We start from the raw sequence: 14,142 nt of genomic DNA on the forward strand, positions 1-14,142 counted from the left end.
GCATGGATTGTCATGTAGTTTTCACAGTTAGAAATAAATTCGTAGGTAGGTAGAAAAAAAAATCGGGTTTGCGGAAAAAAATCAACACTTAGAGATGCTTAGAATTTTATTTCTGTCGTTTTCACATCCAATAAACTAACTGGTTTTAACTAAATTCAGTGTGGAAATAGTGTAATATAGGCTAATCTTTCATCCCACTGTTGACCATGGATCTTCACCTACACCTAATAAATTGTAATCCAGTCGAGGTTGCGAGTAAAAAGCTATTTGGTAATAAATAAGCACATCACACTTGAAACATGAAGTCGAACTCAAATATAAAGTAAATCGTTATGTAATTTTATTCTACAACTTAAATGTTTTATTTCGAAAATCATAGATAATTCAAAATTGTATTATTTAAAATTCATTCATGCTTCATTGTTGAAAACTTTAATGCACACAGTTTGATATGCTTTTTATAGCTGCCTGCTGGATATAATAACAAAGCGTAGTCGCATTCTTCGATACGAATATCTGGACGTGATAACCTTTATGTTTCCAATTAAGTATTCGAACAAAAATCAACTTGTTCCTTTTTTTTTAAATAGTACCCAAACTTATGGAAAGATAAGCTGCCACAGCAAGTCGAAGAAGCTTCGAAAGAAAATCTATGTAAAGCCTTTAAGCATCAGATTGTCGTCGGGCTAAGAAATGTTAAACCAATGTTCAGGAGACCTTTGGTTTTGTATCTGCTAATGATTAGCTTCTCGCAGTTTTTGATAATGGGTGTGTAAGTATTGTTTTAGAATTTTTGGATGATGAAATTCATAGATCCGACGGTGAAAAGGAATAACGGACATATAAAAGAAAACCTTTTAACAATTCCCATAGATTATACAGTATAAAAAAGAGAGAAGTAATACACTTCCTTAGACCTAGAGATACCAAAAAGTTCGTAAGTTCAATAAATACATTTTGTGATTCGCGTTCTGGCTTTTAACATTGAGCATCGAAAATGGTGTTACATTAGGTAGGCCGTGAATGACTTTACCTCTTTATCTTATAATAGTAGCCTTTGTTGCTGAGGTCAACAAATTTACAAAAATATTTATGTTTTTAATTTATTTTAGACAATTCAATGTCACAAAACATCGTGTTACAATACCTTTGTGCGTTTAAGTATTATATATACGAAGTTTTGGAACGAAGTTCCTTATGGGACGATGCGGAGGGGTACCCTAACCGGGAAAAAACTTCCGTAACGTAAGATTTTTATTAGTAATGCACACAGTGTACGACTTAACTTTGTAATAACGTACAAAAAATAACATATTTTTTTATCATTCATTGACCACTATGTCAGAGCGTTCGTTTGCGCAATACACTAACTCTTATGCAAACAACCGTGAATAAAGTGTAACACAATAAGTTCGCACGTTACCGAATGACCGTGGGTTGTTCCGAAACCTCCAGTTTTATTTTCTTTATACCTCGAATAGAACTTAAAATTTATATTTTTATAATAAGGAACTTCGTTCCTATCCGGTGTCCCACATCTTTTTTATATTAATATTGTAATATAAAATTTGGTTTAAGTATTTTACAAGATCATCTAGCCGTTTCTAAAAGCAACAACAGAAAGAAATAAAGCCTAACTAATTCGTCTATAATTTTCAGGTACAACGTATTGAGGTTATGGTATCCTCAATTGTCAACTATTGTCGAGCACTACAGTACGGGAACTAACAGTAATTTGTGTAGCATGTTGGATGCTTACACAGCTGACCTGAAGACCGCTGTGACTAATTCGTCGAGCTCCGACGTCTGTGTGGTGGTAAGTAGGAGCAATACAGCAAAATCTATATAGCGAAACCTGGGTATTTGAAGATTTACTAAGGATTCCAAACTCTCGTTTGGAATTGCTTAGATGGGTGGACGAGCTCACAGCCCATCTGGTGTAAACACCAAAAACCACTAAAGTGGTGACTGGAGCCCATAGACATCTACCACGTAAATGCGCTACCCACCTTGAGATATAAGTTATGAGATCTCAGTATAGTTACAACGGCCCCACCCTTCAAACCGAAACGCATTACTGCTTCACGACAGAAATAGGCAGGGTGGTGGTACCTACCCGCGCGGTCTCTCAAGAGGTCCTACCACCAGTAACGTAGTAGGAGTTATACAGCAAATCTATATAGCGAAACCTAGGTATTTGAAGATTTACTAAGGATTCCAAACTCTTGTGTCAAGATGATCAGCTGCAAGATTTAAGTTGGATATGACTTCACCTCTATTTGGCTGAATAGGTAATTTCTTCTTCTTAGAGTGGTTAGAGTCAGGCAGCCATTTTTGGGATGACCGCGAGCTTAGTTTCAGTATTTACTTCTATCCTGGGGGATTCACCACTAATTTAATCTAACACAGAACGCCTCCTTAGCGCTGTGATATCACAGTTTTTTTTCAATCCCGCACCAAAAGAAAAGTCACATATGATACAATGTTGGTATTGGTGGTGTGGAAGTGGTGGTTAAACTGCTTAGAATAGTATGGGTGATTTTGTCAGATTAAGACGCAATGCAAGTCTTTAAGATTGACATATTTAAAACAAATAACCTGATTCTTGGAAAATTGGTGTTCTCTTGAAAATGGTGTAGTTAAATGGGCTTATTAATTATTCTGCCAAGTTTTACTGACAACTCTTGACTTTGAAAGTAGCATCTGCTATCATATTTGGAATTGGCGACAACTCAAGATTATGGCACTTAGTTTCTTGGATGAAACTAATTCAACCTGAATCATTTGCGTAATAATATTTTACCACTATTTTTTATCGTTCAAAGGGTAGTTATTATAGGAATTAATCCACGTTATTATGTTTATATCGTAAATAATACGAAATTATCATAATTGAAAATAAATTATGGAAATAATAACAGCTAACGTTTAGTGGATTACAAAAATATAATAGTAAATACAGAAATATGAAGGCCGTTGCTTTGTTCTAATGGAATATTGGATTACAATTTCCGTAATTGTCAAAGCCGTTTGTGTTGGATTTAGAGATAATTTTACTTTAAATAATTTATTACCATGCTCTTGTAGGCAATATTTTAGGAAGTGAAGGTAAATTTCTATTTATTTATCTATTAACCTATTATGAAGCGGTTTTCTATTGGAGATCATAACGTTACATCGCTACTCATATTGAGATGCGACCTCCAAAAGTTGACAGGAAGATGCCGCTTTCGGCAATAAGTGTGCCCACTTTAGTTTTTTTTTTTTTACATATTATCTTAATTTGGGAGTGAATTTGGTATAAATTTGGCTACACCGTCGCTTGAGCCACAACGCACATTGGCGATGCAGCCCAAATAGGTTAGATGTTCTAGGGCTAATTCCTATCTATAATAGGACCACTGACCCACTAAGATCGACTAACCTTTTGTTTTTATGGCCTTTCGTGGTTCAAATCATCTGATTCAAAAGCGTTATTGTGTTAGGCTAGTGTTCACCATCTTCAGTTAGATGGGACTGGTGCTATAGAATTTCAGTGTTAGATCTCATGTTTCTAGATTATGATGTGAAGTTCTTATATCTATAATTAAAAGCCCGCTAGCTACTTAGGACTCAGGTGGCCATAAACACCTAAGCTATCTAATACATTAAAGAGAGATCTGTTGATGCGTCAAACTTCTAGCTTCTAAAAAAATTCTTACATCACTTACATAAACTAGTTTATTTAATTTGTTACTTTATTCACTAAGGTCTTTAGTAATACAATTATCCATTAAAATCGAATGAAATTTTTTATATATCGACACTAAAATGTTTAGAAACGTCTTTTCTGTGTAAAAATTATTGTCATAATTCCCAGTGGCGAGCTAAGCTAAGCGGTTGCTAAGCTTTATCACAAAATTGAAACTGTCACATCGTTCCAACCAAAAAGCTGCAGATGACAGCGCGAAAGTATATAAGTATTTCATTAAGAATGAAATTGTTGGGCTGTTTGTAAAAAAACATATTTCAATTAAACTAAACATGCTACATTGAATACTTTATGATGCCGTAAACGAATTTTCGAGGAAAGTTATAGAGCATCAACACAATGAAAGCCAAATAAAGTTAAGAAAGATTACGACCTGGAGTCGAAGCCGGACCCTATTGAAATCACGGTCGCCAATCACCAGACCAACGAATTGATCAAATTAGTCGATAAACTAATACAGATTTTGCAATAATCCAAAAGTAATTTGTAACTAATCATTTAAGCCAACGAAAACAGTTTTGTATTAATACAATAACCTCTCTATACGAGAAAACATCAATTAATTTCCCGATAGGTCCTAGTAAATGTTCCAATACAGAATATAATAAGCAAAATCATAAAAATATACAAAAGCAATCTCCATATTTAGTATTCGTAATGCGAATTGAATCACCGATAGCGTTATTCAGTAAAGATCGGGCTCTTGATTGGAATTCCATACAGTCGCTCAGCTGAACATTTTCGTGAAAGTATAATAATACATTTATAGCAATTCAGAATATTGGAAGGTGACCTTTCCGTAAAAGTTATTTCGAATGATCTAGACCTACATTTGATCACCTTCTACTACAAACTGTTGGCACTATTCGTAGTATCACAGTTACAAAAATCGACGAGAAAGGCTCTCGGTCGTTTCTCAGTCTTTTGTTGAGATACCAAACTGTGTTTTACGATTTCAATCCATTATCACATAAAACGCTTTGTTTTCACATTCATCTAAGATGTAATGCTTCCAGCATCCAATCTCGAACCTATAACAGCTTAACTAAGTAGCTTACGTAAAAAAAACAGTCTCGACATTACATCACTCACTAAGGATACCGATTACTTGAAACTTCTATAGGACAGTACCCTAGGTCCGCATGTCAACGTACCAGATAGTATAAGTGGCGTTGATTATCACCATCACGTGAGATGTATGTTTTTAGACCTTAATAAAAACAAACAACATAACATTCATCAGACAGCATCATATTTTATACAGATTTCAGGAAAAAATCTGTGGTTTAATATGCTTATAAATGCTATTAGGCTTTTAATATTGAAAACTTTTTTTCTGTGAACAATTCAGTGTTTTTTTCTTTTCTTACAATGGATGTATTTTCTACCAGCGGCTGATCATTATCAGGGATCTTACCAGCCCGTCAATTGAATCACTGATGAGATCCGGCAAATCACTACGGTGAAATTTCTAAACCTACAATATCTCAATTTTTTCAGTTTCTTCATAAGCATTACCAGGCATTAAACATTAAACATTACATTTGACTGGTCGTAGGACCTCCTGTGAGTCCGCCGTGAATCAGTAATGCGTTTCGGTTTGAAGGGTGGGGTAGCCGTTGTAACTTTTTTTATTTTTTTTTTATTGCTTAGATAGGTGGTCGAGCTCACAGCCCACCTGGTGTTAAGTGGTTACTGGAGCCCATAGACATCTACAACGTAAATGCGCCACCCACCTTGAGATATAAGTTCTAAGGTCTCAGTATAGTTACAACGGCTACCCCACCCTTCAAACCGAAACGCATTACTGCTTCACGGCAGAAATAGGCAGGGCGGTGGTACCTACCCGTGCGGACTCACAATAGGTCCTACCACCAGTGGTTACGCAAATTATAATTTTGCGGGTTTGATTTTTATTACACGATGTTATTCCTTCACCGTGGAAGTCAATCATGAACATTTGTTAAGTACGTATTTCATTCGAAAAATTGGTACCCGCCCGCGGGATTCGAACACCGGTGCATCGCAACAACGAATGCACCGGACGTCTTATCCTTAAGGCCACGACGACTTCAATCTGAAATCTTAGAACTTATATCTCCAGGTGGGTGGCGCATTTACGTTGTAGATGTCTATGGGCTTCAGTAACCACTTAACACCAGGTGGGCTGTGAGCTCGTCCACCCATCTAAGCAATAAAAAAAAGGCTATCATCTCATCATCTGAGAATTTTTATGACTTCGAACAACATTTACGATAGTATTCAGAACCTCCATCTTATTTTCGCATTTTTATAACATCTTTTTGTTATGGACGGATATCACTTATGTTTCTCCTTGTATTTCTTTTACAGACCCCAAGCGGAGCTGAAACATACATAAACAGCATGATTATTGGCTGCGTCTGTCTCCTACCGTATTTCGTCTCCGGGGTTATCGTCAACCGTGTTGGGAAGAAACCATTGCTGATCGCAGCTGGCGTGATCACTACAGCCATAACTTTAAGCGTTCAATGGGCAGATTCTAAAGCAGCGATCGTATCGCTTTTTGCTATCGATACAGCTATGGGTCAGGTTTTGTTGAGCTTGAATCAGGCCTTGACAGTTGAGTTGTTTCCGACAACTACTAGGTATGTATTTTACAATATCTATATATTAATACGTGAAGCAAAAACTTTGTATCCCTTTTTACGAAAATTGCGCCGACGGAGGAGTATAAATTTTCCCACACTTATAGAGAATATAGACAAGGAGCGCAGAATGCTAATATTATTTTTTAAATTTTAATTAATTAAAATTTTAACTTAATTTTAAATATAAATTTTTAATTTTTTTAAATTAAAAAAATATTTATTTTTAAAACGTCATAACATTTTCCATCACATACCTATTTTACGAATTGAAATATGAAACTTAGGGCCGAGGAAGTCAGGTCAAACTTGTACTTAGCAGGTCACCTAGAACTCAAGGTTAAAAAAAGGCTTATTTACTACAGGGCGTCAAAGGTAATGTTAAGTTAATTTGTAACTTATGACTGAATTAATTAACGGTGTTATTGATATTATTATTGCGATAAGCACTTTTCACAGTTGTTTAAGTATAACGAGATTGATAAAAAGCTCCGATATTTCATACTGAATATTCGACCGAAATGTTCAAATAAAGAAAAAATCTTGAAAATGTCGTGAACGCTGCTTAGGTTTTTGTTGTATTTTTTTTACGGCAACTACCGCGACGCATAAATAGCGTTCCTATAACTGGGTGTATCGGCAAGGGCAGATTCAGCTTTGGCGCCAGGAGGGGGTCACATAGTCAAATTTAGATGCGTTCGTTCCCAAACGTTTGCCATTATACAAAGTTATTATATTATATTAAATTAATTAAATATTGAAGGTATGTAGTTACATAAAAACTGTATGGTGACAAAATATATAAATAAAATCATTATATTCAATTAGTAGTCCACCTAAGTCCTGGACCCGGTTCAGGGGGTGGTCATGACCCCCATGACCCTCCCCCTGGATCCGCCATTGTGTATCAGACAGAGAGTATTTAAGTACTTGGCAAACGTTCTAAATCGTGACCCTAGGTTAAATAACACTTTGCAGAGTGAACTGGGGTTTAGGGGAGATATAGTATAATAATAATAATTTATTTATTAACCTTGAAAACATTTACACATAACAGTTTGCTAAAAACTCTCCACACTAGGCACTGCCTGTCTCGTGGAGAGTTTTTTACAGGAGTATCTTAAGACTAGTAATAACGGTGCTGAATATACGAGTAAATCAAAATAGTTAAGCGAATATTATACATATATATATATAATATATACATACACATACACACACATACACATATATATAAAAAGAAAAGGAAAAGATGTAATGATTTTTATCATAGGTACGTGTTTAGTGTTACTTAATGCATTTCAGAAAGTCCTCCGAAAAAGAGTAGGACCAATTAAGCAGTTATTTGTTAACTTTCTTTTAACTTCTTCGTAATTTAGGTTAAGAATATTGTATTTTTCATGGAGTCTGTTATATATAGTATTTATTGTAAGGACAATGGGGGAATGAACAGATTAATTAGAATCATACGGTTTCAATGGATATCGTTGGGATATTGAAGTAGTTCCAATTTGCAGATTTAATTTGATGGTATTGAGAAGATTGGCTAAGCACCAAGTATGATTGTGAACAGGCTATAAAGTTTATGTCTGCTATAGGTATTTCAAGATACGATAAAGAAAACTTTTTCTTTTCAAATGAAGTGTTACAAAATTTTTCACCACACCCCCATTCTTACTTAGCACATACAAAACTCTGCCCTTTGAATGAATATCTACTGTGTAAAACTAATAAGCATGATAGAAATGGGTACTTAATTAAATATTAATTTTATTACATACTCCTTTTTAACGGTGATGAACGTATTTTTAATCTGTTAGGCTAGCTCTGCTTTTATTTTATGCGAAGGAGTCATACATTCTGGCTGCCATCTAGACCTTGCCAAATTTTAATAAAGCCCTCCATCGTAGTTACAGACTGACTAAAACAAAACTAGAATGCTTGCTACACGCTCAAAGATATAAAGTCAAAGCCTCCAATACTTGTAGAAATAAATTCCTATTTGTTGAAACAGAACATTTTATTGCAGATACATACAAATAGAACTGTGGGATTAAAAGTTATCTGTTTGTTTTTATAGGACAGTTTTCTTCTCACTTTTGACTATAGTTTAAAAGACGATTTTGTCTAGGCACCATCATTTTTTAGGCACAGGATTGAAATCACAAGTGTGTTAGATTTTATCTTGGTTTACAAAATGGAGCTCATGATCTCTGTTATCAAACTAAGCAGGGAATCCAGATCGGTACATGATCGCTACGTTTTCAATTAATAGCTTGTTATTAACCCACTGATTTTTAAATTCTCAGTGGGTCACCTTTCCAATCCGGTGGTAGATTCAGTAAAACACTGTTTTCGCTATGGCATAAGTTAACAAAGTCTCACAGGATAGGCCTAAGTTTGACTACGTACGACTGGAGAATAGACCTTTTTTATGTTTGAGAATTTACTGGTGGCCGGAGGCCTTTCCAGTTTTACCAAGGCAGGTGGGCGAGAAAAGGCTCAGCCAGGAGGGAGAATAGCCCCTGGAGGCTCCCAGCGATTATTTTAAACCATTATGTCGGGACTCACGAAACCGGAAATGAAATCGAAGTATCAGTCGAAGTTGATGAAATGCCCGCCCTTGTTCATAAACTTTACGACACTTAAATCGATCCCAATACAAGTTAACGTACAGAATATCTATATTTAATACATATACAAATATAATATGGTCTGTACAAACCTGATGTGAATTGAAACAAAGGATCCGAAATAACGGATTAATTCACAAAATCAGGACACGCTGTACAATTAAACGATGAATACGTTCATACAAACATAGATAAATGTCGAAAACAATTTGTGGTGGTCCAAATCACTGAGTCGGAATGCTTCTATTGAATTTGGAATCAAGTGTGATATGATCTTATCCGGCGCCGAATGTTCCGACCTTGCGAGACAAAGGGCCGATACAGCTTTTGTCAGTCCCACAGTCACAATAGAGCCAAATACAGACGGATGATTCTGTATTTTAAGGTATATGGAAAATTATGCGCTTCGCAATGGATGTTTTTTTTTTGTTTTGTATGATTAAAATCACAATTTTATTAAAAAACAAAAGCGTGTTTCTTTTGTTGTAGCGTCTATTGCTGTCAATTGACGCTTTCCATTAAATGAGTATGTTGATGAACTTGTTTGGAGAGATAAGACAAAATTGAAAGGTATAAACAATCAATTTTGGCTGACTCGATGGTGTAGTAGATAGCGCCCCTAACTGTTGCGCCGAGGGTCGTGGGTTCGATTCTCACATCGGGCAAACGTTCAGCAACTGGTACCCATAATAGAGGGACCCCTAAATTGGGACCGAATGACCGTGCGGGATTTCTTTCCGGTTATTGTTTTATTTATCAAAAACTTTAAAATTAAGACGTAGTCAGTATTAAGTAATACAAATTTAATTAGAGTAATACTCATTATCGTTTTGCGACATGTAACAAATTTGATCGGTCTTTCTATTAAAAGTGCTCCAAACTCCAACTTTTGGTTACAGAACGTTGGCTATTTCTATGATAATGGTGGCTGGGAGGATTGGTACCTTAACAGCGAATGTCACGTTCCCGGTTCTCCTTGATCTAGGCTGCGGAGTACCATTTTTCACGTTGACCGGAATGGTCATGTGTAAGTATATTTCCACAGTATGATCTTAGAGGGATTGTCGCAACTTATGTACTATATGTTCCATCTTACTCATATCATTATTTTAAGTTAACCTCTAATTTGCTATACGAGTATAACTACCAAGACATTTGTCTAATCATGAAACGATTGCTTGAAAATAAAGGAACTTTCGCTAGTTAAGATTCAGTATCAAATTAAAACTTATTTAAAAATGTACTTGACGGAATCGGATTGTTAAAAATGATATTTCTTCTATTCAGTTTCATATCTAATTCCATAATAGCTAATTCCCAATTCTTATTTTAATTGCTGGTGAAAAGATCTGTAGTAATCCCGCATGAATTGAGTTATGTGACAATTTCTGCTTAAAGCAGTTCTGTCTTCTAGTTTGGAGACTAGGTCAGCTGATATGTCAAGGACCTCGAAATTTCAATCTCATGTATCAAGCTTAGCAGCGGTATTCATAGCAACCACTTACACTTCTGTATCGATAGCTCACATGTTCCTTGGTCCTTAAGTCGATGGAGCTCTTTGATCTTGTCATGTCCCTTATTGCTCTTGAATATTAAATTAATTAATTACATGTTAGTAAAATGTAAGGTAAGATAGACCTAGAAAAGATTTAATTAAATTCTCTTGAAACAGTTAAAACGTTAAAGTAATTCAAAATTAGAACGGTTGAATTATGTCAACGAAAAAGGTCCCCAGAACCTTTTTAACAAGCTGTGGTCTATTGAATAATAAAATAAAATTTAAATAAATTAAAAAAGTTTACGCAAAACTATAAAGTTGGACTTTGTTGAAAGTTTAAATCAATTATCTGATATATTTAAACACTCACTCTTTTTGAAATCTATTTGATAGTAATTCTATTTCCAATAATACAGTGGCAATCTTTTGGAAAATATATCACGTTTTAAATATAGAAATAGAACTTTAGTGGTCTTTCTATAACAATAGAACTTCACGAAAGTCTAATGATATATGAAGTCGTCGGGGTCTAAAAAATAAGACGTCCGGTGCATTCGTGTTGAATTTTTCTGATGAAATACGTACTCAACAAATGTTCACGATTGACTTCCACGGTGAAGGAATAACATCGTGTAATAAAAATCAAACCCGCAAAATTATAATTTGCGTAATTACTGGTGGTAGAACCTGTTGTGAGTCCGCGCGGGTAGGTACCACCGCCCTGCCTATTTCTGCCGTGAAGCAGTAATGCGTTTCGGTTTGAAGGGTGGGGCAGCCGTTGTAACTATACTGAGACCTTACAACTTATATCTCAAGGTGGGTGGCGCATTTACGTTGTAGATGTCTATGGGCTCCATTAACCACTTAACATCAGGTGGGCTGTGAGCTCGTTCAACCATCCAAGAAAAAAAAAATATATATCTTGTTTGGTAGTTCAAGAAGGGCAATATACTAATAATATTTGTAGAATTTTTTGTCATATTATTATAATAGTTATATTAATAAGAACTCAAATTAAAGTGGAAGCTATTTTGGTAACTAAAAATAATATGCCAGTCGTTATTACTGAGAGGGGAGTGATGGTTATTGATCTTCTAAAGTGCGACGTCATCACATTGTGGAATGTAAGAAAACATCCGAATAGAGCGTTAACTAATTTTAATAACAGAATAAACAAAAAATATAAAGAATCTAGAACTGATTCGTATATTGTACTTGGAAGATTCCAAGTGGAATCCTTATTATAACTGCTCCATATTTTGATTCCTACGAGTTCCTTTAATTGGTACGTTATCTATTTATATAAAAATGAATTTGCTGTTCGTTAGTCTCGCTAAAACTCGAGAGCGGCTGGACCCGTTTTGTCAAATTTTGGTCTTGAATTATTTGTGGAAGTCCAGAGAAGGTTTAAAAGGTAGATAAATATGAAAATGCTCGGAATTAAATAAAAATAAGAATTTTGTTTTTCCTTTCATGTATCCCCCGTCGGACGGATTCCTATTGTTTGTTTTAAGTTTATTTTATAGAAAAGTTTAGGTCTTTTATTTATCGATTGAGGCACTACGAAGTCTACCGGGTCAGCTAGTTATACATAAATATGAATATGCTTGTGTAGGTTTCCAAGTACCGATCACAGTTCTCATCGAATCCGTCCGATGAGCAACTTCGCTCACTGACAAAACCCATTGAGATTGTGGCTCGCCAGATCTTCTGAGTGGATCGCGATTCCGATCCGAAAGTAGATTCAACGAAGGACTGCTCTTGCTAGGACAGATATTAGCAGATACTCACAGACTGAGTACCACGAATTCGTCTTCACATCAGTGAATCCAGAACTGCCCTTCGAGGTTCCTGGCAGTGGGTAGGCAATATATAGATTTTCTTATTGGGTTTTATATGCGTTCGCCAATTGTTCACTGGTTCAAAGTGTTTTCAAAGTATTAACTCTCAAAGTATAAACGCTGCCGTCATCGTCAGAGAAAGTTTTTTTTTAATATGTACAGTTCACCATCTAGAAGATTAGATCACCATCTAGAAGACTATATTGATTAATTACTATTTTCAGGTGTAACCGCGATATCTTTGTTCCTGCCTTCCGCGAAGAAGTAACTACGCTATCCGGTGTTTCTTTAAAATGGTCACACTGAGAACTTATACAAGGTGGATACAAGAATGATCAGAATCTAAAGACCTATGAAAAACAAAAATCTTCGAGATAGCTTTATTGATTTTTGTTTTTGATATAAAAAAAATTGTAAATTGTGCACCAAGGGAGAAAAGTTGGATATTTCCTCCCGCGTGTAAAATTGCAAGCACACGGGATGGGATGTCCTACTTTTTTCCTGCGGTGCACATAATAATATTATTTTTTCTCCTACTAGGCCGAAAGGTCGACATTGTAAAAAACTTAGCACCCGTAGAGTACCGAGCCGGGGTCCAAGGGCGAAGCCCCGGTGGGATCCAGGAGCGAAGACCTGGCGGGGGGAAACATAAAAAAAAACAATTTAACTGTTTTTTACTTTTTAAATAAACTACTACTAATTGAATAAGAACTGTCTGATGTACTCATCTTTGTTTAATACTTCACTATTAAATTTTATTGCCTTTTGTTTATTTCACTTTTACACTAAACACAATATTGCAAATTACTCGAGCACAACAATTGTGGAGAATTTTAGGTGCGTGAGAACAGACGTAGACACTAACGCGTATGCGCACTTGTCAGTACCCAGGGAGAAAAAGTTAGACTTTCGTCCTTGTACAGCGGGACGAAAACCGAACTTTCGGCGTAGGTAGGAGAAAAAACAATATAAAATTTTAGCGCTACTTGACTGTTTAAAAAAAGTTTAATCGTGTCGCGTTTTATCGAAACCATGTCACATTTTTTTTAATTATTGTTTACTTCAAATCAACGGTTTTGTTTGTTCAACGGTTCGTTATTTTGCCAATTTTTTTGCTGTTGTTATCCTCCGTACTCAAAACTTTAAAATCAGTTTCATTTAATTAAATAAATTTTACAATAGTTCGGAAATGGTTTTAGAATGACGTCGTATCAAAATACTTTAGGGCAAGGATGTATCAATATGTTTTTAAATATTGAAGGAACAGCCCATATCATCGTTTAAATTTAATATAGAAATTTCAGGCTTCTAAATAAAAATGTGTCCAACTTGCCAAAATTAACCTAAAAAATGGATGGACTCTTGTATTACCAATGTACGTAGTGTATATATTATTTATCACAAAACGTAAACAAAATATCGTTATCGTTAAAATGTAGCTTTAAAAGGATCAAAGGGGTTAACCTTTCACTGGTGCACGTAAAAACAGAGTAATCCCATTGAAGGATTTGCCTGTAGTCTTTATAAATGACTGTCGGACAAGCCCCATTGATTTTTTGTTCTGATTGATATCTATAATGGATTGGTATAGGCACGATTCTTAGGTTTGTTTTTCATTTTTTTTTTCCTTTTTCGCTGGTAGCCTAAGAGGATATTTCAGTTTCGCCAGGACGGGTAGGTGAGCTCATGGGCTCAAGCTGAGAAAATTTGCTAACACTAGACCTAGCAAGAGCAGTGCTTCACGAGAAACTCAGTGGGCTGTTTTTCATTGTGTTTCGGAGTTCAATGCATT

At 35.5% G+C, this 14,142-nt stretch overlaps 2 protein-coding genes across 3 annotated transcripts in view; one reads left to right on the forward strand and one right to left on the reverse strand.

The window, feature by feature from the left end:
• LOC114252747 (solute carrier family 22 member 16) overlaps positions 1-13,120 on the forward strand; it is a 33,278-nt gene extending 20,158 nt beyond the window's left edge. The window contains exons 6-10 of the mRNA XM_028187366.2: positions 591-772; positions 1,660-1,816; positions 6,104-6,378; positions 9,911-10,038; positions 12,575-13,120. Coding sequence (XP_028043167.2) covers positions 591-772; positions 1,660-1,816; positions 6,104-6,378; positions 9,911-10,038; positions 12,575-12,618 — 786 coding nt within the window. The 3' untranslated portion in view covers positions 12,619-13,120. The remainder of the gene's footprint in view (positions 1-590; positions 773-1,659; positions 1,817-6,103; positions 6,379-9,910; positions 10,039-12,574) is intronic.
• Positions 1-14,142, reverse strand: part of LOC114252718 (zwei Ig domain protein zig-8) — a 280,444-nt gene that overhangs the window by 182,017 nt on the left and 84,285 nt on the right. The gene's annotated exons all lie outside the window — the stretch shown is intronic.

This window comes from Bombyx mandarina, chromosome 19 (genome assembly GCF_030267445.1).
Source record: "Bombyx mandarina strain Sakado chromosome 19, ASM3026744v2".
NCBI lineage: Eukaryota > Metazoa > Arthropoda > Insecta > Lepidoptera > Bombycidae > Bombyx > Bombyx mandarina.